Source organism: Chelonoidis abingdonii, chromosome 11 (assembly GCF_003597395.2).
Source record: "Chelonoidis abingdonii isolate Lonesome George chromosome 11, CheloAbing_2.0, whole genome shotgun sequence".
In the NCBI taxonomy this organism is placed as follows: domain Eukaryota; kingdom Metazoa; phylum Chordata; order Testudines; family Testudinidae; genus Chelonoidis; species Chelonoidis abingdonii.
In genome coordinates this window covers 61,545,208-61,567,304 of record NC_133779.1, presented here as the reverse complement: position 1 = coordinate 61,567,304, position 22,097 = coordinate 61,545,208, and the positions used below count along the sequence as shown (strand labels likewise).

At 58.5% G+C, this 22,097-nt stretch overlaps 1 protein-coding gene across 1 annotated transcript; it reads left to right on the top strand.

Annotated features, from left to right (window-relative positions):
• The first annotated feature begins 1,326 nt into the window (after positions 1-1,326).
• On the top strand, positions 1,327-20,333 carry LOC116834929 (persulfide dioxygenase ETHE1, mitochondrial). The gene is given in 7 exon segments (XM_075071234.1): positions 1,327-1,546; positions 18,446-18,590; positions 19,736-19,764; positions 19,766-19,840; positions 19,843-19,885; positions 20,197-20,238; positions 20,241-20,333. Coding segments are annotated over 7 exon segments (543 nt in total). The 5' UTR covers positions 1,327-1,426; the 3' UTR covers positions 20,330-20,333.
• Positions 20,334-22,097: the final 1,764 nt, after the last annotated feature.

Here is a 22,097-nt window from a genome sequence, read left to right as displayed (position 1 = left end):
AGCCAGGGAGAGAACCCAGGAGTCCTGGCTCCCAGCCCCCACTCCCCTCCCAGAGCCAGGGAGAGAACCCAGGAGTCCTGGCTCCCAGCCCCCTCTGCTCTGACCCCACCAGTCCCCACTCCCCTCCCAGAGCCAGGGAGAGAACCCAGGAGTCCTGGCTCCCAGTCCCCACTCCCCTCCCAGAGCCAAGGAGAGAACCCAGGAGTTCTGGCTCCCAGCCCCCTGCTCTAACCCACCAGCCCCCACTCCCCTCCCAGAGCCAGGGAGAGAACCCAGGAGTCCTGGCTTCAACACCCCGCCCCCCCGGCCCTCTTTCCCGTAGGCAATGCGGCCTCCCCTGTATCTGGTATTTGTAGGGTTAATAAGATGAACAGGAAATGAAAGTACCAGTCCGGGAGCTGTCCTGCAGAATGGACCAATCAGGATAGGATGTGTTTGGGGGATTGCGACCTTCATTTGCATATTTAAAGGGGACTTGATCTGTAGCTGTGGGCCCAGTGTTAGATTCTCTTCCATGTGTTTGTTGATGTCCTTGGAAGACCCTACAATAACAAACCAGTGCAACTAACAGGTTGCAGGGGGTAAGTCTTTACTGCGTGGGAGTGTGTGCTTCCGAAGAGGCTGGCCTGTGAGTGCTTGTGTCTTGTTCTCAGTGCACCTGGGCTATGCCAGTGTGCCTGTAGCCCAGAGTGGCTGTGTGTGTAAGTGTAACCCTGTGTGCATTGTGAGACAGAGAGGGGTACTCCAGGCATGTGTGTAGCCCAGTGTGTGTTGAATTGTATCTCTATCTGTGTGCGTGTGCATGTGCCAGGTCTGCTGTGTGTATAATTGTATTCCAGGGAGCATGTGTGTCTGTGAGAGGACTTGTGTGTGTATCTGGAACCCTGTGTGTAATTATATCGCTGTGTGTACATGTGTGGCGCTCCATATCTCTATGCACGTATCTCTCTGTGTGGGTGTTACCCTTCCCTAGTGTGTGTGTAGTTGTGTGTATGTTTGTGTTAATCTTCCCTAGTGTGTGTTTATTTGTGTGAGAACCCAGGAGTCCTGGATCCCAGCCCCCCTGCTCTAACCCACCAGCCCCCACTCCCCTCCCAGAGCCTGGGAGAGAACCCAGGTGTCCTGTTTCCTTTCTTCCCTGCTCTAACCCACCAGCCCCCACTCCCCTCCCAGAGCCAGGAAGAGAACCCAGGAGTCCTGGCTGTTTGTGTTACCCTTCCTGTGTGTGTTGTGTCTGTGTGGGTGTTACCCTTCTCTAGTATGGCAGCGGCATCTCCATGTCCCCGGACCAAGCTCCCCCCTACCCCCGCCAATGTGCAGTGTCCCTTTAAGGGCTCCAGGCTCCCTGTCCCCGCCCCCTCCCGTCCTCCCCAACCTCTGGCATTTAAAGGGCCCGTCCCCGCAGCGGGCACCCACCACCCCGGCAATGTGGCTGTCCCGGCCCTGCTCTGCAGCGGCCGCTGCCCGGCGGGCGCTGGCCCCGGCCCCGGCCCCGAGACCCTACTGCACCCGCCGCGCCCAGCGCCAGGGGCTGCTCTTCCGGCAGGTGAGCCCGGCCGGGCCTGGGGCTGCGAGCCAGGACGCCTGGGTTCCCTCCCCGCTTCCGGGGGGAGCGGGGTCTGGTGGTTAGAGCAGGTGGGGCTGGAGCCAGGACTCCTGGGTTCTCTCTATGGCTCCAGGAGGGGAGAGGGGTCTGGTGGTTAGAGCAGGTGGGGCTGGAGCCAGGACTCCTGGTTTCTCTATGGCTCAGGAGGGAGGGGGTTTGGTGGTTTAGAGCATGTGCTGGCAGGACTCTCGTTCTCTCTTGGCTCTGGGAGGCGAGTGGGGGTTGGTGTGTTAGAGCATGTCTGGTTCTCTCCTGGCTCCAGGAGGGGGGAGAGGGGTTTGGTGGTTAGAGCGGGGGAGGTTGGAGCCAGGACTCCTGGGTTCTATCCTGGCTCAGGAGGGAGGGGGTTCTGGTGGTTAGAGCGGGGGGTCCTGGCTCCAGGAGGGGAGAGGGGTCTGTTGGTTAGGGCAGGGGGTGGAGCAGGCTCCTGGGTTCTCTGCTCTGGAGGGGAGTGGGGGTTGGTTGTGTTAGAGCAGAGGGACGGGGGGCCCGGACTCCTGGCTTCTCCCTGGCTCCGGAGGGCGAGTCGGGGTCTGGGATGTTTAGGGCAGGTGGGCTGGAGCCTGGACTCCTCGGTTTCCCCCAGAAGGACGTGCATGGCAGTCAGGAAAGCTCGCCCCTCATGCTGGCTGATTGATCCGCTGGTGCTGTAAGTCCGCCCTCATGGCTCTGGTCCTGTCCCGCTCCAGGGCAGCGGATTGCTTGGTTTTCCATCCCTTCGCTGGGACAAAGGGCCAGGCAGGCGGTCGGGCAGTCCCTGGCTGCCTTGGCACTCGAGCCCTCTACAGCAGGCCTGCAGTGAGCCGGGATGGGAATGAACGGCAGGGCAGTAAGGCGTTAGCACCAGAACCATGGTAGACCCAGGAGTCCTGGCTCTGTCCCCTCACACCACCACCCTGCTCTACCACTAGAACCCACTCCCCTGCCGGTGCTAACTGCAAACTCTCCCCACAGCTCTTTGAGCCCGTGAGCTGCACCTACACCTACCTGCTCGCGGACCTGAAGACCAAGGAGGCGGTTCTTGATCGACCCGTCGTTCTGGAGACGCCACGCGGGACGCGGAGTCTGGTGAGGGAGCTGGGCCTCAACTTACAGTATGCAGGTGAGAGCAGCTCTGGGAGGCAGGGGATGTGGACTGGGGGTGAGAACAGGGAACGGGGCCTTTCCCATCTTGGGGGGCACTGGCCCTAATCCAGCCCCAGAGCAGGGACCGGCTGGCTCGATGGGGGGATGGGTCGGGTTTCCGTCCATACAATCCTGCTTGTGCTCTGCGCAGCCAACACCACACCTGCCACGCCGACCATGTCCGGGCACCGTGCTGAGAAGATGCTGCCAGGCTGCCGCAGCGTGATCTCCCAGGACAGCGGGGCCTTGGCCGACATCCTTCATCCGCGAGGGCCACGCCCTGGAATTCGGGCCTTCGTAAGTCACCTGGGCACTGGGGCTGGGAGACCGGACTCTCGGGTTCTCTCCTTGGTGCTGAGAGGGCAGGGTGGGTTAGTGGTTAGAGGTATGTGTGTGGAGGAGAAAGGAAGATTGAGCTCAGACTCCTGGTTCTCTCCCTGGTTCTGGGAAGGTGTGGGTCTAGTGGTTAGAACGGGGGGGGGGGGGGCTGGGAGCCAGACTCCTGGTTTTCTCCCTGGCTCTGGGAGGGAGTGGTGCCTAGTGGTTAGAACAGGGGGCTGGGAGCCCAGGACTCCTGGGTTTCTCTCCCTGAGCTCTGGGCGGGAGTGCTGCCTAGCTGGTATGAAACAGGGGGGCTTGGGACCGGACTCCTGGGTCCCATGGAGGGTCATGTCACTGGCTCGCCCTGTCTGCAGGCCCTGGAAGCCCGTCCACCCCTGACACACGGCTGACGGCTGCCCTGACCTACGTGCTCAGTGACAGGACCATGGCCTTCAGCGGGGACGCCCTGCTGATCCGGGGACTTGCGGCCGCACCGCTTCCACAGGTGAGAGGCGAGCTGGGGTGGGCTGGGGGATGCGTTAACCGGCGGGGGAGGGGTTTAGGGGAGAGGTAGGTAGGAAATGTTGTTACCTAGTGGGGAAGAAGGGTGCATCCGATTGCTTGGGCCACGTGATGGCAGGGGCGGGTGGGGGGGGGGCTGGGGGGGGGAGGAGGGTGTGGGGGGCGGCGAGTGCGGCGGGGGGGGGGAGGGGGGGTTCGGTGTGGGGGAGTGAAAGGGTTGAAACCACTGGATAGACCTGGAGTGCCATGGGGGGTGGGGTTATCTTAGGACTGATAGGTGGTTGCCATGGGGGATGGTGGGAGCATCTCTGGGTTCACCTCCTAGTCGCATAGCCCTCGGGAACATGGTTTTCTGGTTGCCAAGGTGATGTATGGGTGTTGGGGCGATGATGGGGCTTGCATAGCCAGGGAGTTTTGGCCCAGTGGGTGCTGTGGGGGTGGTGGGGGTGCCCCCCAGAAGGGTTCAGCCAGACGGCGTTGGGGGTGCTGTGCCAGGGGCTTCAGGAGGGGGCAAACTGGGGGTATGGCCAAGGCAACTAGAGTTCCTGCGTTGTGCTGGAGCGGTATGGCAGGAGGGAGTTGGGGTTCCCATGCGGGCACTGGGGAGGATGTGTGGTGTGCCATTGCCAGGGGATCGGCTGTGACCGCCCCCCACCCTGTGGTAACCAGGACCCACTTCTCTCAACGCCCTCAGGCTCCCCGGAGACCCTGTACTGCTCTGTGCACGAGAAAATCTTCACACTCCCCGGAGACTGTCTGATCTACCCCGCCCACGACTACACGGGTGAGTCCGAGCACGGTGCTAGGGGGCGCTGTGCTGCGGGGGGCGGAGCTCAGTAGGGGCAGGCAGGGCTGGCGCTAGGGGGCGCTGTGCTCCAGGGAGCCGGGTAGGGGCTCCCCCTGCTGGTGCTGTATCTCACCTGCCCCCTGGCACCCCCTGCAGGCCAGACGGTGTCCACTGTGGAGGAAGAGAGGACCCTGAACCCCCGACTGACCCTGAGCTGCGAGGCCTTTGTCCAACTGATGAACAGTTTGAACCTTCCTGAACCCCAACAGATTGGTGAGACTGGGAGGCAGGACACCTGGGTTCTCTTCCGGGGGTGGAAGGAGAGTGGGGGTGTAGTGGTTAGAGCAGGGCAGGTTCTATCCCAGCTGAGGGCCAGTGTGGGGTGTGGATGAGGCCAGAGCCTCTATCACTGTCTAACATCTATATTTTTTTATTTTTTTTTTTTCCATCCTCTGCAGATTTTGCTGTCCCAGCAAACCTCAAGTGTGGGATACAGGATGCAGCAACTTATTTTTTTTTTTTTTTTTTTCCATCCTCTGCAGATTTTGCTGTCCCAGCAAACCTCAAGTGTGGGATACAGGATGCAGCAACTTAGCCCTGCCCTCTTTCTCCAATGCCATGCCCCTTGTGTTAAGCCCCACCCACCTCATCATAGGCCACACCCTCTCGTTGACCCTTATGATGGTGGAAGGTCCTTTGGCCTGGGGCTGGCTGTCATGGCTCTCACTCGGGTCCCTGCCCTTAAGCAAAATCTGGGGGCTCTCTCTTTGGGGTCCTGAGTGGGGGGGCACATTCCTTAAGTTGGCAGAGGGTTAGTGATCTTCAACCATGGAAGCTTCCCTTCCCCCACTGCAACGTCCCCACCAATTTCTCTAACACCTCTGGTTGGGCATTAGGGAGTCTGCACCTTCCTCTGCATTTTGTGTGGGGTGGGGGGGTCACCCTAGCCTCCACTGGGGAGCAAAGCCCCCCCATTCCCTGAGCCTGGTGTGCAGACAGTGGGGAACCCCGGCAGCTGGTGTTGGGGTCTGAGAGAGGCCCTAGGCCCCCATAGTCTCTATTTGAATGACAGGTTGCCCGGGCGGCCCCTGCTCGGTTCTGTTAGGCCCTGCTTCCAACCCACTCTGCAGGGCTCCCTCCGCTTGCTGCTTGCACTAGCTGGACTGTCTCTGCTCCGTGGGCTGTTGGCCCTTCCGGGCCGAGGGCTGGGAGAGGGGGCCCCTGTCTGTGACTGTGGTTCAGTCTTGAGGGGGATAGGATGGGGTTGGAAATGAACCACTGCTGAGATAATAAAGTTGTGTTGGACGCATTGGGCTTGAGTTTGCTTCACAAGGCAGGAGGCCGGGTGAGATGGGCCCTTAGAGCCACTATGTTACTGCAGTTACCCACCAGAGGGTGCTGCCCCCTCACTTTTCCCAGCCTGGTCCCTGGATTTGCTCTTCCCCCATATACCCCAGGGGCCCCAGACCCCTTCGCCTCCCGCCCCAGGAACAGCAGCAGGCGCCTGCACATGGTTTTGGCAAGAGGGAGGGAGAATTGGCTTCCATCCCTTTCCCCCATTCCCAAGATCTGAACTTGCCCCCTGCCCTTCCTCTCGTCATGATAGGTTTTTCCTTTTCCCTTCCTTTCTTTCCAGGGAGGGGTAAACCCTGGCCACAGCCCCCACATCTTAAAAAAGGTAACCCCTCACACCCCTTGGTCTGTTCCCACCCACCCTGACCCCTGCAAACAGGCCCAGCCAGCTGGACACCACCCCAGAGCCAGCGCAATGCTGGTTGGGCTCCGACCCAGCGGGAGTGGGAAAGGTCTTTCTGCCTGGTGAACTCCATGGGGCTGGGATAGAGCCATTCCCAGACACTCCTCCAAGAAGGGGGGCTGCCCCTTTAAGGTTGCAGCCCTGGCAGAAAGGAATTGTGGGAGATGTAGTCCCCAGGGTTGATGGGTGTTGTTAGCTGGGCAGCGAGGCATGCTGGGAAGGGCTCCGGGCTATAAAAGGGCTCCCTTCTCGGGTACCAAGAGGAGGGTCTGGGTAAATAAGCGGGGGGTTGGGCACCTTAGCCAGCCAGCTGCAGTGAGATGCTCCTGGGGCAATTGGGCACCACTGCACATGTGCAGAATTTTGGTCCCCCCCAGATTTTTTTTGTTTCCCTGCAGAACACAAGATTCTGCTGGGGAAGGAATGTGAGGGGCCATGGATGCTTTCCTGGCAGCAGGCATGCTGGGAGCAGCCAGGGGGATGTAAATCACCACCCCCAACCTCCATGCAGCCAGGGGCCTGCGCTCCCCACTGGGAGGCAGCCCCCATCTGCGCCCCTTGTCCAGTCACTGTGCCTGACCTGCAGAGGCGTGGGGCTGACCCAAGCAGCTGTGGAGAAGCCATGGGGGGTGGGTTGGCCATTTCAGGAGAGTGGGGGGCACCTATTCCCCCCTCCCGAGTTTCATGCTGCGCAGGCAGGCCCCTTCTCCAGGAGCAGGGTTCTCCGCTTCCCTGTGCTAGGGACGTGGGGGTGGGCCAGACAAGGAAGGGGTCAGTTGGGGTGTGAGGGGGAAGCGGAGGGCCCCCAGTGGAGTGGGGGAGGAGAGGTTCCCCAGTGGTAGAGTGGGGGTTGTTGGAGCCTGGCGGGGGGCAGTGGGATGGGGAAGGGAGAGATGAAGGCACAGGGCTATACCCTGAGGGCCGGGGGGCAGCCGAGGGGGAACGGTCCAGGGGACAAGGATCCTGATGAGGGAGGGGAAGCTGAGGAAGGGTCTGCAGGTGAGAAGTAGCTACATGGGTCCTGGGGTGTATTTGCCCACTGAGAACCAGGGACCCCCCTCATCTCTGCCTGGGAAAGAACTGGGACAGACCCCACTGTGCTAATGTGTTCTCTCTGCCTCCCTCTCCTCCCCCAGGCTCGTGCTTCTGGGTAACCTACCCCATGAGCCTGCAGCAAGGATCCACGTGGGCGCAGGGGGTTCTGTCCTTCTCTGCTCCTGGAACATCCTCTGTGTCATTACAGACAGATTTGCTGACAGGGATTTTGCAATAAATTACCAAAATAGCTGAAAGTGAGGGGATGACATGGGATTATTCTGACACAGGGCATAGTGGGTTACAATATTGTGTATAGAACTTTTTGGGGTTTTTTGCACAGAATCCGCCCCCCCCCCCCCCCCGAGTAGGGAGCCTGGCACCCAAGCTGTTCCGGCAGCATTCTCTGCGGTTGCTTCCAGGACTGGATCTCAAAGCAATTAACACAGGTGAGTTAGTGGACCCTGACAAACCTTTCCATCCCTGGGGAAACTGAGTCAAGCGCCTCAACCCTATTATACAGTGAGGGAAACTGAGACAGAAAGAGGGGAAAGCTGTGCAGGACAGCTGGGGATAGAACCAAGTAGCCCTGGGTCCTAGAGCCCACTTGTTCTAACCACTAGACTCCTTTCCCCTCCCAAAACCAGGATAGAATGCAGGAGTCCTGGCTCCCAGATGCGCCTACTCTAGCCACTAGACCCCACTTTCCTCCCAGAGCCGGGGAGAGAACCCAGGAGTTCTGGCTTCCAGCCCCCCTGGTCTGACCCACCAGACCCCATTCCCCTCCCAGAGCTGGGGAGAGAACCCAGGAGTCCTGGCTCCCAGCCCCCCTGCTCTGACCTACCAGACCCCATTCCCCTCCCAGAGCTGGGGAGAGAACCCAGGTGTTCTGGCTCCCGGGCCCCCCTGCTCTCACCCAATTGACCTGTGAAATCCAGGATGTGGCCGATTCTCCAGTTCCCACCCCCCTGCCCCATGTTTATGCAGCCCCACAGGTGTATTGGGCTGAGGGTATATGATGCCAGCCAAGGTGGGTGAGGGGAAGGTGGCAGAACCCCATAACCCATGGAAGGACACTGAGCAGGGGTCAGTGCCACCTACCGAGTGGAGGAAGGGGACGGGGCTCTTTGGGTGCAGGGTGGCTGATCTAGTGAAATGGGCTTTAAACAGTGTTCAATGCCCAGGGGTGAATCCTCACTACAGAGACTGGGCGAAGGGTTGGAATCTGAGGTGCATGTGGGCAGAGGAGACACCAGAGGGCAAATCTAGTGAACGTGCAAGATGCCTATGTGCTAATGCACGGAGAATAGGGAATAAACAGGAAGGGCTGGAGATCTCAGTGAATAACCCCGATTACGACAGAAGATGCGTCACGATGACTTGACAGGTTAAGTCCCGTGACTGCAATATCGGTGCAGAAGGGTATAGTTTACTCAGGCAGGCAGGGATAGCAAAGGCGTCTGCACCTGCTCTGAGGCTGAGATGGGAATAGGAGATGGACTTTTTGAAAGTCTCCGGGTAGGGATAAAGGGGGTAAAACCCGGGGGAGTGTGGGGGGGAAGGCGCCATGGAAGGGTTGGCTCCAGACCAGCTAACCAGGAAGAAGAAGTGAATGAGGCTTTTCTTAAACAACTCACAAAATCATGCAAAGCCCAGGACGTGGTGGTGCCGGGGGATTTCAACCACCCAGAGATCGGTTGGGAAAATAACACAGCCGGGCACAGATCTTGGAATACACTGGAGACAGCTTTGGTGAAAGCTGCAAGGCGGTGGGGGCGCGGTTCTGGATTTGGTTCTGACCTGAAGGGAGGAACTGGTTGAGAACGTGAAGGTGGAAGGTACCTTGGGTGAAAGGGATCAGGAAATGAGAGCTCACGCTGCAGAGGAAACAGCAGAGATCAGCCAACGGATGGGACAGGCCCGTTACTCAGTGAGGAGGGAAAGCCAGTAACAGAAAACGAAGCGACGGCTGAAGTGTTAAATGCCCTTTTGGTTTCACCAGCCGACTACCACAGTGAACGTCAGCAGACATGGGGCAGGAGCGGAGGCTACAATAGAAAAGAGCGAGTTAAGAAGTACTTAGCTAAGTTCCATGTCTTCAAGTCGGCAGGGCCTGACGAAATCTGTCCTTGGATACGTAAGGAACCGGTTGAAGAGACCTCTGAGCCACTAGCGATTCTCCGTGAGAACTCCTGGAGTACTGACGGGAGAGATCCCAGAGGACTGGAAAAGGGCAAATATTTTACCTAGCTATGAAAAGGGGAATAAGCACAACCCAGCGAATTACAAACAAGTCAGCTTCACTTTCATACCCGGAAAGATAACGGAGCAAATAATCACACAACCCGTTTGTGTGCACCTAGACAATACTAAAGTGATAAGTAACACTCAGCACGGATTTGTCAGGAACAAATCGTGTCAAGCCAACCTCAGATCCTTCTTTGACAGGGTAACAAGTCTGGTGGATGTGGGGGAAGCGGTAGACGTGGTATATCTTGACTTGAGTAAGGCTTTTGATGCAGTCTCACATGACCTTCTCATAAACAAACCAGAGAAATCCTACCTAGACAAACCTACTCTAAGCTGGGTGCACAACCGGTTGCAAAACCGCTCCCAGAGAGTAATCAGTGGGTCACAGTCAAGTTGGAAGGACCCCTCGAGTGGGGTCCTGGAGGGATCTGTCCTGGGTCTGGTTCTGTTCGGTGATTTGGATAATGGCCTGGAGAACACACTTATAAAGTCTGAGGACAACACCAAGCTGGGAGGGGTTGCAAGCTGTCACGGACTCCCAGGCCCTGGGTTCTCTCGGCTCCGTACAGCCCCTGGGATGAACCCCCCAGTGTGACAGCCCTTCTTGGGGGTCACGATCTCTCACGGTGGTTAAGCCCTGAGCTCCAGCTCCTCCTGGAACCACACCTCTCTGAGCCCCCAGCCGCCTGGCTCTGCTGTGGGCCCCCCAGGGAGTCCCCTTGCTCTGGGCCCCCACCCCCAGGGGAAGCAACACCCCCGATTTCTAGCTGCAGTGACTCCACCAGCATCACACAGGAGGTTTATTGAACGTCTGGACCCAGCCCAGGCAGTTCTCAGGGCCCTCGGGCCTGGCCAGTCTCAGCCCCAACCAGCTGGGTCTGTCCCCATCCTCACGGGTCCCGCTGCTCCTTGTCCCCTGCCCAGACCCCTCCTTCCAGCCAAGCCCCCTAAATCCCCTCCCCCACCAGCCCCTCCTCTGCCTTTTGTCTTCAGTCCCAGGTGAACAGGCCACCAGGGCCCTTCTCTTCTGTCCTTTGTTCACCCTGGCTGATCAGGTCCCCCAACTCCCTCTCTCCTCAGCCCATTGTCCCCCCACTGGCCATAACCTGCTGGTTCCCAATCTCCAGGCTGGTATCTGGGGTCCCGGCTGCTAGACAAGGTCACACCTGGTCCCTTGCAACCACAAACCTCCTCCCACCCCCTTGTTACATATGCAGCATGCAGGGAAACTGAGGCACACACAGTGTTCATGCAAAACACTTAAGAAGATTCCCCATTTTGTCACACTAATGCATTGGAGGACAGGATTAAGATTCAAAATGATCTGGACAAACTGGAGAAATGGTCTGAAGTAAATAAGATGAAATTCAATCAGGACAAATGCCAAGTGCTTCACTTCGGAAGGAACAATCAGTTGCACACACAGAATGGGAAGTGGCTCCCTAGGAAGGAGAACTGCGGGAAAGGATCCGGGGGTCAGACTGGATCACAAGCGAAATGTGAGTCACCAGTGTGATGATGTCGCAAAAGCAGAGGCCGTTCTTCTGGGATGTCTCATCAGGAGTGTTGTAAGCAAGACATGAGAAGTGATTTTTCAGCTCTGCGCCGCGCTGATATGGCTTCAGCTGGAGTCTTGCGTCCAGTTCTGGGCACCGCACATGAGGAAAAATGTGGGCAAATCGGAGAGAGTCCAGGGGAGAGCAACAAAAACGATTAATGGTCTAGAAAACGTGGCCTTCGAGGGCAGATTGAAATCAGTCGAGAGAAGAGAAGACGGAGGCAGGGGGACGACATAACGATCTTTAAGTACATAAAAGGTTAAGAGGAGGGTGACAGATTGTTCTTGTGCATTGAGGACAAGACAAGGAGCAATGGGCTTAAACTGCAGCAAGGGAGGTTTACGTTGAGCATTAGGAAAAACTTCGTAGTTGTCAGGGTGGTTAAGCACTGGGGTAAATTGCCCGGGGAGGTTGTGGCATCTCCATCACTGGAGGTTTTGAAGAACACGTGGGACAACCCCTGGCGGTGCAGGGGACTGAACTGGATGGCTGAGCGAGGTCCCTTCCAGGTTGACATGTCTTCGAGTGTCTGATTTCGCCCCCCTGACCTAGCCAGTCGCCCACCTGGCGGGGGATCGGAGTTGGCACCCTCGAGAGAAGAAAGACCCTGTGTGCAGGAGGACAGGTACCCGGAGTGGGTGGCAGGGGTGGCTTGAGGGCCGGGGGGGGTTGTTTGTGGCTCTGTGTGGATCCCCCACCCTGCTGCGTGTCTCCCTGAACATCCAACTCCATTGAAATTAACTAGGGTGACCAGATGTCCCAATTTTATAGGGACAGTCCTGATTTTGGGGCCTTTTTCTTATATAGGATCCTATTACCCCCCACTCCGTCTTGATTTTTCACACTTGCTGTTTGGTCACCCTAAAATTAACTGTCCCCCCCCCGAGGGGGTTGGAGCCAACCCACCGGCTTGGAATGATCGGCCTGCTGCAAGGCAGGGAAACTGAGACTCAAAGAGGGGGAAGGACCTGCCGGAACTGGAGAGAGAACCCAGGAATCCTGGCTCCGCCCCTCCCTGTCCCTTCCCTTCCCAGAGCCAGGGAGAGAACCCAGGAGTCCGGGCTCCCCCCTCCCCAACCCATTAGCTCTCCCCAGCCACTCTACAAACAGCTCAGCTGCTTCCTGAAAAGAAAAAAACACAGATTTGGAAGCAGGGCAGCCTAGAGATCAGGCCNGAGCTGGGGAGAGAACCCAGGAGTCCTGGCTCCCAGCCCCCCTGCTCTGACCTACCAGACCCCATTCCCCTCCCAGAGCTGGGGAGAGAACCCAGGTGTTCTGGCTCCCGGGCCCCCCTGCTCTCACCCAATTGACCTGTGAAATCCAGGATGTGGCCGATTCTCCAGTTCCCACCCCCCTGCCCCATGTTTATGCAGCCCCACAGGTGTATTGGGCTGAGGGTATATGATGCCAGCCAAGGTGGGTGAGGGGAAGGTGGCAGAACCCCATAACCCATGGAAGGACACTGAGCAGGGGTCAGTGCCACCTACCGAGTGGAGGAAGGGGACGGGGCTCTTTGGGTGCAGGGTGGCTGATCTAGTGAAATGGGCTTTAAACAGTGTTCAATGCCCAGGGGTGAATCCTCACTACAGAGACTGGGCGAAGGGTTGGAATCTGAGGTGCATGTGGGCAGAGGAGACACCAGAGGGCAAATCTAGTGAACGTGCAAGATGCCTATGTGCTAATGCACGGAGAATAGGGAATAAACAGGAAGGGCTGGAGATCTCAGTGAATAACCCCGATTACGACAGAAGATGCGTCACGATGACTTGACAGGTTAAGTCCCGTGACTGCAATATCGGTGCAGAAGGGTATAGTTTACTCAGGCAGGCAGGGATAGCAAAGGCGTCTGCACCTGCTCTGAGGCTGAGATGGGAATAGGAGATGGACTTTTTGAAAGTCTCCGGGTAGGGATAAAGGGGGTAAAACCCGGGGGAGTGTGGGGGGGAAGGCGCCATGGAAGGGTTGGCTCCAGACCAGCTAACCAGGAAGAAGAAGTGAATGAGGCTTTTCTTAAACAACTCACAAAATCATGCAAAGCCCAGGACGTGGTGGTGCCGGGGGATTTCAACCACCCAGAGATCGGTTGGGAAAATAACACAGCCGGGCACAGATCTTGGAATACACTGGAGACAGCTTTGGTGAAAGCTGCAAGGCGGTGGGGGCGCGGTTCTGGATTTGGTTCTGACCTGAAGGGAGGAACTGGTTGAGAACGTGAAGGTGGAAGGTACCTTGGGTGAAAGGGATCAGGAAATGAGAGCTCACGCTGCAGAGGAAACAGCAGAGATCAGCCAACGGATGGGACAGGCCCGTTACTCAGTGAGGAGGGAAAGCCAGTAACAGAAAACGAAGCGACGGCTGAAGTGTTAAATGCCCTTTTGGTTTCACCAGCCGACTACCACAGTGAACGTCAGCAGACATGGGGCAGGAGCGGAGGCTACAATAGAAAAGAGCGAGTTAAGAAGTACTTAGCTAAGTTCCATGTCTTCAAGTCGGCAGGGCCTGACGAAATCTGTCCTTGGATACGTAAGGAACCGGTTGAAGAGACCTCTGAGCCACTAGCGATTCTCCGTGAGAACTCCTGGAGTACTGACGGGAGAGATCCCAGAGGACTGGAAAAGGGCAAATATTTTACCTAGCTATGAAAAGGGGAATAAGCACAACCCAGCGAATTACAAACAAGTCAGCTTCACTTTCATACCCGGAAAGATAACGGAGCAAATAATCACACAACCCGTTTGTGTGCACCTAGACAATACTAAAGTGATAAGTAACACTCAGCACGGATTTGTCAGGAACAAATCGTGTCAAGCCAACCTCAGATCCTTCTTTGACAGGGTAACAAGTCTGGTGGATGTGGGGGAAGTGGTAGACGTGGTATATCTTGACTTGAGTAAGGCTTTTGATGCAGTCTCACATGACCTTCTCATAAACAAACCAGAGAAATCCTACCTAGACAAACCTACTCTAAGCTGGGTGCACAACCGGTTGCAAAACCGCTCCCAGAGAGTAATCAGTGGGTCACAGTCAAGTTGGAAGGACCCCTCGAGTGGGGTCCTGGAGGGATCTGTCCTGGGTCTGGTTCTGTTCGGTGATTTGGATAATGGCCTGGAGAACACACTTATAAAGTCTGAGGACAACACCAAGCTGGGAGGGGTTGCAAGCTGTCACGGACTCCCAGGCCCTGGGTTCTCTCGGCTCCGTACAGCCCCTGGGATGAACCCCCCAGTGTGACAGCCCTTCTTGGGGGTCACGATCTCTCACGGTGGTTAAGCCCTGAGCTCCAGCTCCTCCTGGAACCACACCTCTCTGAGCCCCCAGCCGCCTGGCTCTGCTGTGGGCCCCCCAGGGAGTCCCCTTGCTCTGGGCCCCCACCCCCAGGGGAAGCAACACCCCCGATTTCTAGCTGCAGTGACTCCACCAGCATCACACAGGAGGTTTATTGAACGTCTGGACCCAGCCCAGGCAGTTCTCAGGGCCCTCGGGCCTGGCCAGTCTCAGCCCCAACCAGCTGGGTCTGTCCCCATCCTCACGGGTCCCGCTGCTCCTTGTCCCCTGCCCAGACCCCTCCTTCCAGCCAAGCCCCCTAAATCCCCTCCCCCACCAGCCCCTCCTCTGCCTTTTGTCTTCAGTCCCAGGTGAACAGGCCACCAGGGCCCTTCTCTTCTGTCCTTTGTTCACCCTGGCTGATCAGGTCCCCCAACTCCCTCTCTCCTCAGCCCATTGTCCCCCCACTGGCCATAACCTGCTGGTTCCCAATCTCCAGGCTGGTATCTGGGGTCCCGGCTGCTAGACAAGGTCACACCTGGTCCCTTGCAACCACAAACCTCCTCCCACCCCCTTGTTACATATGCAGCATGCAGGGAAACTGAGGCACACACAGTGTTCATGCAAAACACTTAAGAAGATTCCCCATTTTGTCACACTAATGCATTGGAGGACAGGATTAAGATTCAAAATGATCTGGACAAACTGGAGAAATGGTCTGAAGTAAATAAGATGAAATTCAATCAGGACAAATGCCAAGTGCTTCACTTCGGAAGGAACAATCAGTTGCACACACAGAATGGGAAGTGGCTCCCTAGGAAGGAGAACTGCGGGAAAGGATCCGGGGGTCAGACTGGATCACAAGCGAAATGTGAGTCACCAGTGTGATGATGTCGCAAAAGCAGAGGCCGTTCTTCTGGGATGTCTCATCAGGAGTGTTGTAAGCAAGACATGAGAAGTGATTTTTCAGCTCTGCGCCGCGCTGATATGGCTTCAGCTGGAGTCTTGCGTCCAGTTCTGGGCACCGCACATGAGGAAAAATGTGGGCAAATCGGAGAGAGTCCAGGGGAGAGCAACAAAAACGATTAATGGTCTAGAAAACGTGGCCTTCGAGGGCAGATTGAAATCAGTCGAGAGAAGAGAAGACGGAGGCAGGGGGACGACATAACGATCTTTAAGTACATAAAAGGTTAAGAGGAGGGTGACAGATTGTTCTTGTGCATTGAGGACAAGACAAGGAGCAATGGGCTTAAACTGCAGCAAGGGAGGTTTACGTTGAGCATTAGGAAAAACTTCGTAGTTGTCAGGGTGGTTAAGCACTGGGGTAAATTGCCCGGGGAGGTTGTGGCATCTCCATCACTGGAGGTTTTGAAGAACACGTGGGACAACCCCTGGCGGTGCAGGGGACTGAACTGGATGGCTGAGCGAGGTCCCTTCCAGGTTGACATGTCTTCGAGTGTCTGATTTCGCCCCCCTGACCTAGCCAGTCGCCCACCTGGCGGGGGATCGGAGTTGGCACCCTCGAGAGAAGAAAGACCCTGTGTGCAGGAGGACAGGTACCCGGAGTGGGTGGCAGGGGTGGCTTGAGGGCCGGGGGGGGTTGTTTGTGGCTCTGTGTGGATCCCCCACCCTGCTGCGTGTCTCCCTGAACATCCAACTCCATTGAAATTAACTAGGGTGACCAGATGTCCCAATTTTATAGGGACAGTCCTGATTTTGGGGCCTTTTTCTTATATAGGATCCTATTACCCCCCACTCCGTCTTGATTTTTCACACTTGCTGTTTGGTCACCCTAAAATTAACTGTCCCCCCCCCGAGGGGGTTGGAGCCAACCCACCGGCTTGGAATGATCGGCCTGCTGCAAGGCAGGGAAACTGAGACTCAAAGAGGGGGAAGGACCTGCCGGAACTGGAGAGAGAACCCAGGAATCCTGGCTCCGCCCCTCCCTGTCCCTTCCCTTCCCAGAGCCAGGGAGAGAACCCAGGAGTCCGGGCTCCCCCCTCCCCAACCCATTAGCTCTCCCCAGCCACTCTACAAACAGCTCAGCTGCTTCCTGAAAAGAAAAAAACACAGATTTGGAAGCAGGGCAGCCTAGAGATCAGGCCGAGGCCGGAGGAGGCCCCTGGCCAGCCAGTGACCAGGGCTTCCTTAGCGAGACAGGGAGACTCTGTTGGGGGGGCAGGGGGTCCCCAAGAGGGCAGGTGAGAGAATCCTGCCTGCCACGACTGTCACCGCCCCAAATGGCTGAAAGAGCCGAGTTTAGTGCTGCCACACCGCGAGGGAAAAGGAGGGGAGTTAGCCTGGTTGGGAGCCAGGACGCCTGGGTTCACTCTCTGGCTTTGGGAGGGGAGAGGAGTCAGAGCAGGGGGACTGGGAGCCAGGACTCCTGGGTTCTCTAGAGATGAGCGAATACTGTGCAGTCCCATTGTCTGTGGGTCCCCGGGGGCCAGTCCCTGGGGCGTGATGTGATCATTCCCTCCTGGCTGTACCGTGGTTACCCAGCCTGTGTGGGCTCCGGTGGCGGGGGCGGGGAGGTGATTGGGCCCGGAGCAGTAGGGAACGTTCCGGTTGCAATAACAGTCCTGGTTGCAGGGCTGGGGGCCGCTGGGTGTGAAAGAACGGTAACTCCTGCTAGGCTGTCGGGGTGTTATATCTGGGAGGAGAGATTACCAGCCCAAACTGATGCCATGATGGAGACTGGGGAGGGAAGGAACTGAGCAAGGACTCTTGGCTCCCAGCCCCCTGCTCTAACCACTAGACATCACCCGCTCCCAGCGCCAGGGAGGAACCCAGGAGTGGCTCCCAGCCCACCCGCAGCTCAACCATTTAAATCTCCAACCTAGCCTGTCCTCCTGCCTCTGCCTCCTCCCTCCCACCCATCCCCACCTCTGGCATAAAGACTCACCCCCCCCCCCCGAGCCTGCACCAGCGCATCGCCCAAGGCTCCAGCCACCAGCGCGTCCTGGCCATGACCCTGAGACTGCACTGCACCTGCCGTGGCCAGGGCCAGGAGCTGCTTTTCCGGCAGGTGAGCTCCGGGCATGGGGGCTGGGAGCCAGGACTCCTGGGTTCTCTCCCCAGCTTTGAGAAGGGAGTGGGGTCTTTGGGTTAGAGCGAGGGGGCTGGGCACCAGGACTCCTAGGTTCTCTCCCCGGCTTTGGGAAGGGAGTGGGGTCTTTGGGTTAGAGCGAGGGGGCTGGGAGCCAGGACTCCTGGGTTCTCTCCCCAGCTCTGGGAGGGGAGTAAGGGCTGGTGGTTAGAGCTGGGGGGCTGGGAGCCAGGACTCCTGAGTTCTCTTCCTGGCTCTGCGAGGGGAGTGGGGGCTGGTGGGTTAGAGCAAGGGAGGCTGGGAGCCAGGACTCCTGGGTTCTCTCCCCAGCTCTGGGAGGGGAGTAAGGGCTGGTGGTTACAGCAGGGGGGCTGGGAGCCAGGGCTCCTGCATTTTCTTCCCATCTCTGGGAGGGGAATGGGGTCTATGGGTTAGAGCGGGGTGGGCTGGGATCCAGGACTCCTGGATTCTAGCCCCTGCTCTGGGAGGAGAGTGGGGTCTGGTGGTGGAAAATGGGAGCCTGGACTCCTGGGTTTTCTCTGTGGGGCTTTGAGAGGGGAGGGGAGTGGGGTCTAGTGGTGAGAGCAGGACTCCTGGGTTCTCTAGAGATGAGCGAATACTGTGCAGTCTCATTGCCTGTGGGTCCCCAGGGGCCAGCCCCAGGGGCGTGATGTGAACATTCCCTCCTGGCTGTGCTGTGGTTACCCGGCCTGTGTGGGCTGTGGGAGGGGGATGGGGATGATTTTGGACCCCCCGGAGCAGGCTGGGAACGTGCTGTGGCAATTGCAGGGCTGGGGAGCCGGAGCCTCTGGGTGTGAAGAGACAGTAACTCCTGCTGGGCTGTCGGGGGTGATTATATCTGGGAGGGAGAGATTTACCATCCACAACTGATGCCATGATGAAGACGAGGAGGGAAAGGAACAGAGTCAAGGACTCTTGGCTCCCAGCCCCCTGCTCTAACCACTAGACCTCACTCCCCTCCCAGAGCCGGGGAAAGAACCCAGGAGTCCTGGCTCCCAGCCCCTCCTGCTCTAACCACTAGACCTCACTTAACTTCCAAGAACTGGGGATAGAACCCAGGAGTCCTGGCTCTGTCCCCTCGCTCCACCACCCCGCTCTAACCACTCGACCCCACTCCCCTGCCGGTGCTAATTGCACCTCCTCTTCACAGCTCTTTGAGCCCGTTAGCTGCACCTACACCTACCTGCTCGCGGACCTGAAGACCAAGGAGGCGGTTCTGATCGACCCGGTTCTGGAGACGGCCAAGCGGGATGTGAAGCTGGTGAAGGAGTTGGGCCTCAACTTACTGTACGCAGGTGAGAGCAGCTCCCAGGGGGTTGGGATGGGGACTGTCTCGTTGTGGAAGGGAATGGGGTCAGGGCCTGGCCCCTCTAGCGGGTGCTGGCTCAGATCCAGCCCCAGGGCAGGGACTGGCTGGCTCACGGGGTGGAGAACGTGTAGAACTGATAAATGAAATTGTTTTTAATTTGTTCACTTTATTAATGTAAGTTCTGCTCACCATTCACTACACTTGTCTGCATTGTAACTTCTGTTCACTCTTTGATTTTGTATTTCATATGACTTGGCATTGTGCCTCTCTCATACAACTTTGTATTAGAAAATTGGTAGAAAACTTTGTATCAAATGTATGTCCTAGCCCCTAAGATAGTACAGTTAAAGTAAAAGAACATGTGCCTTTTTGCTAGAAGTAGATAAATCTGCCCCCACTCTGTAATCAATTGCCCATTGACTGAATGAGTGTGAATGATGAGGCTTGGAAGACACCCACCTCCAGACAGCTACAACAGTTGAAGAGGGAATGGGAGCCAGGCAAAGGACAATACAACTTGTCAAGTGGGCCCAGTGGAGGGAGCAGACATATTGACGACCTCAGGGATTAGAAGCAAGCACCTTCTTTAGAAAACGCCCTCTTTGAGCAGCATTGGGACAACACCCAGAAAAAAAGCAGCACAAAGACCAACGGCACAGACCCAGATTTTGAATCGGTCTGGATTTGCATAAGAGGAAGCTGCTATAAATACGAGTGTCTTGCAGAAGGACCCTGGGTCTCGTCTGTGTCACCATCGGAGCATCGATCCGGATCGGCAGAAGCCCGGCCTCCACCCCTCCCCCATCTAACTCACCTGGCCAGTGCAGTTAAGGGGAGCAACTGTTGGTAACAACAGCAAGACGGATGTGTGTGTGCTGGTTAGTGTGTGTGTGTCAGCGCATGACTGTAATAGATCATATGCAATGATAATGTTAATTAAACCTGCATTACTAATAAATGTGCGTTTTGCCTAACCCCCTGAAAGATCCCGTATAGCACTTTGAGTACAACAAACGGCCTTTCCTCTCTAGGGAGCACTGGCCCCAATCCAGCCCCAGGGCAGGACTGGGTGGCTTGGTGAGGGGGATGGGTCGGGTTCCGTCTGTAAATCCCTGCTTGTGCTCTGCGCAGCCAACACCCACTGCCACGCTGACCACGTTCACGGGCACCGGGGTGCTGAAGAAGATGCTGCCAGGCTGCCGCAGCGTGATCTCCCAGGACAGCGGGGCCTTGGGCCGACATCCTCATTCCGCGAGGGCCACGCCCTGGATTCGGGCCTTCGTAAGTCACCTGGGCACTGGGGCTGGAGCCCGGACTCCTGGGTTCTCCCCTGGCGCTGAGAGGGCAGGGTGGGTCTAGTGGTTAGATATGTGTGTGGAGGAGGGAAGGATTGGGAGCTCAGACTTCTGGGTTCTCTCCCCAGCTCTGGAAGGGGAGTGGGGTTAGTGTTAGAACAGGGGGTGGCTGGGAGCCAGGACTCCTGTTCTCTCCCAGCTCTGGGAGAGGAGTGGGGTCTAGTGGTTTAGAACGGGGGGGCTGGAGCAAGATCCTGGTCCATGGAGGGACATGTCACTGGCTCGCCCTGTCTGCAGGCCTGGAAGCCCGCTCCACCCCCGGACACACTGACGGCTGCCTGACTACGTGCTCAGTGACAGGACCATGGCCTTCACCGGGGACGCCCTGCTGATCCGGGGCTGCGGCCGCACCGACTTCCAGCAAGGGTGAGGCGAGCGGGGGGGCAGGCGTTTCTTGGAGGGCTGGTGGATGTTACCATGGGGACAGAGAGATACCTCCCTGGGATATGATGGTGGCCGCCCATGGCGATGGGGGACATCTCCAAGTGGTTGCCAACGGGATGCAGAGTGTGCTCTGGGCTCAGCCAGTGGTGCTGTGGGGGTGGTGGGGGTGCCTGCCAGGGGTTCAGCCAGAGGGCATTGGGGTGCTGTGCCAGGGGCTTCAGAGAGGGGGTGCTGGGGGGACGGGCAGGTGCTGTGCTGGGGGGTATGGCAAGAGGAGTTTGGGGTTCCCATGGGGCACTAGGGGATGTTGGGGTGCCATGCCAGGGATCGGCTGTGACCCCCCCACCCTGTGGTAACCAGGACCCCACTTCTCTCACGCCCCCAGGCTCCCCGGAGACCCTGTACCGCTCCGTGCAACGAGAAAATCTTCCACGCTCCCCGGAGACTGTCGAGCTACCCCACCCACGACTACACGGGTGAGTCCTAGGGGCGCGTGTCTGAGCGGGCGGGCTAGTAGGGCAGGCGGCTGGCCTGATGCCCACCGGCGCAGGGCGCTGTGCTGAGCGGGGCGGGTCTCAGTAGGGGCAGGCAGGCTGGCCCCGAATGCCCCAGCCCGGCGCTAGGGGCGCTGTGCTGAGCGGGGCGGGTCTCAGTAGGCAGGCAGGCTGGCCCCGAGATGCCCCAGCCCGGCGCTAGGGGGCGCTGTGCTGAGCGGGGCAGGGCTCAGTAGGGGCAGGCAGGCTGGCCCCAATGCCCCAGCCCATGCTAGGGGGGCTGTGCTGACGGGGCGGGCTCAGTAGGGCCGCAGGCTGCCCCAATGCCCGCTGCGCTAGGGGCACTGTGCTGTGGGGGGTGGGGCTCAGTAGGGGCAGGCAGGGCTGGCCCCAATGCTCCAGCCCGGCGCTAGGGGCGCTGTGCTTGCGGGGGGCGGGGCTGCAGTAGGGGGCAGGCAGGCTGGCCCGATGCCCCAGCCCGCGCTAGGGGGCGCTGTTGCTGAGCGGGTGGGCTCAGTTAGGGGGCAGGCAGGGTCTGGCCCGAATGCCCCAGCCCAGCGCTTAGGGGGCGCTGTGCTGAGCGGGGCAGGGGCTCAGTAGGGGCCGGCAGGCTGGGCCCAATGCCCCAGCCTGCGCTAGGGGGCACTGTGCTGTGGGGGGGGGGCTCAGTAGGGGCAGGCAGGCTGGCCCCATGCTCCAGCCCGGCCCGCTATGGGGCGCTGTGCTGCGGGGGCGGGGCTCAGTAGGGCAGGCAGGGCTGGCCCCAATGCCCCAGCCCAGCGCTGGGGGCGCTGTGCGACGCGGGGCAGGCTCAGTAGGGGAGCAGGCTGGCCCCATGCCCAGCCTGGCGCTAGGGGCACTGTGCTGTGGGGGGTGGGGCTCAGTAGGGCAGGCAGGGCTGGCCCAATGCTCCAGCCCGGCGCTAGGGGGCGCTGTGCTGCGGGGGCGGGGCTCGAGTAGGGACAGGCAGGCTGCGCCCAATGCTCAGCCTGGCGCTAGGGGGCGCTGTGCTGTGGGGGGGTGGGCTCAGTAGGGGCAGCAGGGCCTGGCCCCAATGCCCAGCCCGGCGGCTAGGGGCGCTGTGCTCCAGGAGCCGGGTAGGGGCTCCCCTGCTGGTGCGTATCTCACCCGCTCCCGGTGCCTCCTGCAGGCCAGACGGTGTCCACTGGGAGGAAGAGAGGACCTGAACCCCCGACTGACCCTGAGCTGCGAGGCCTTTGTTCCAGCTGATGAACAACTGAATCTGCTCAGCCAAGGAAA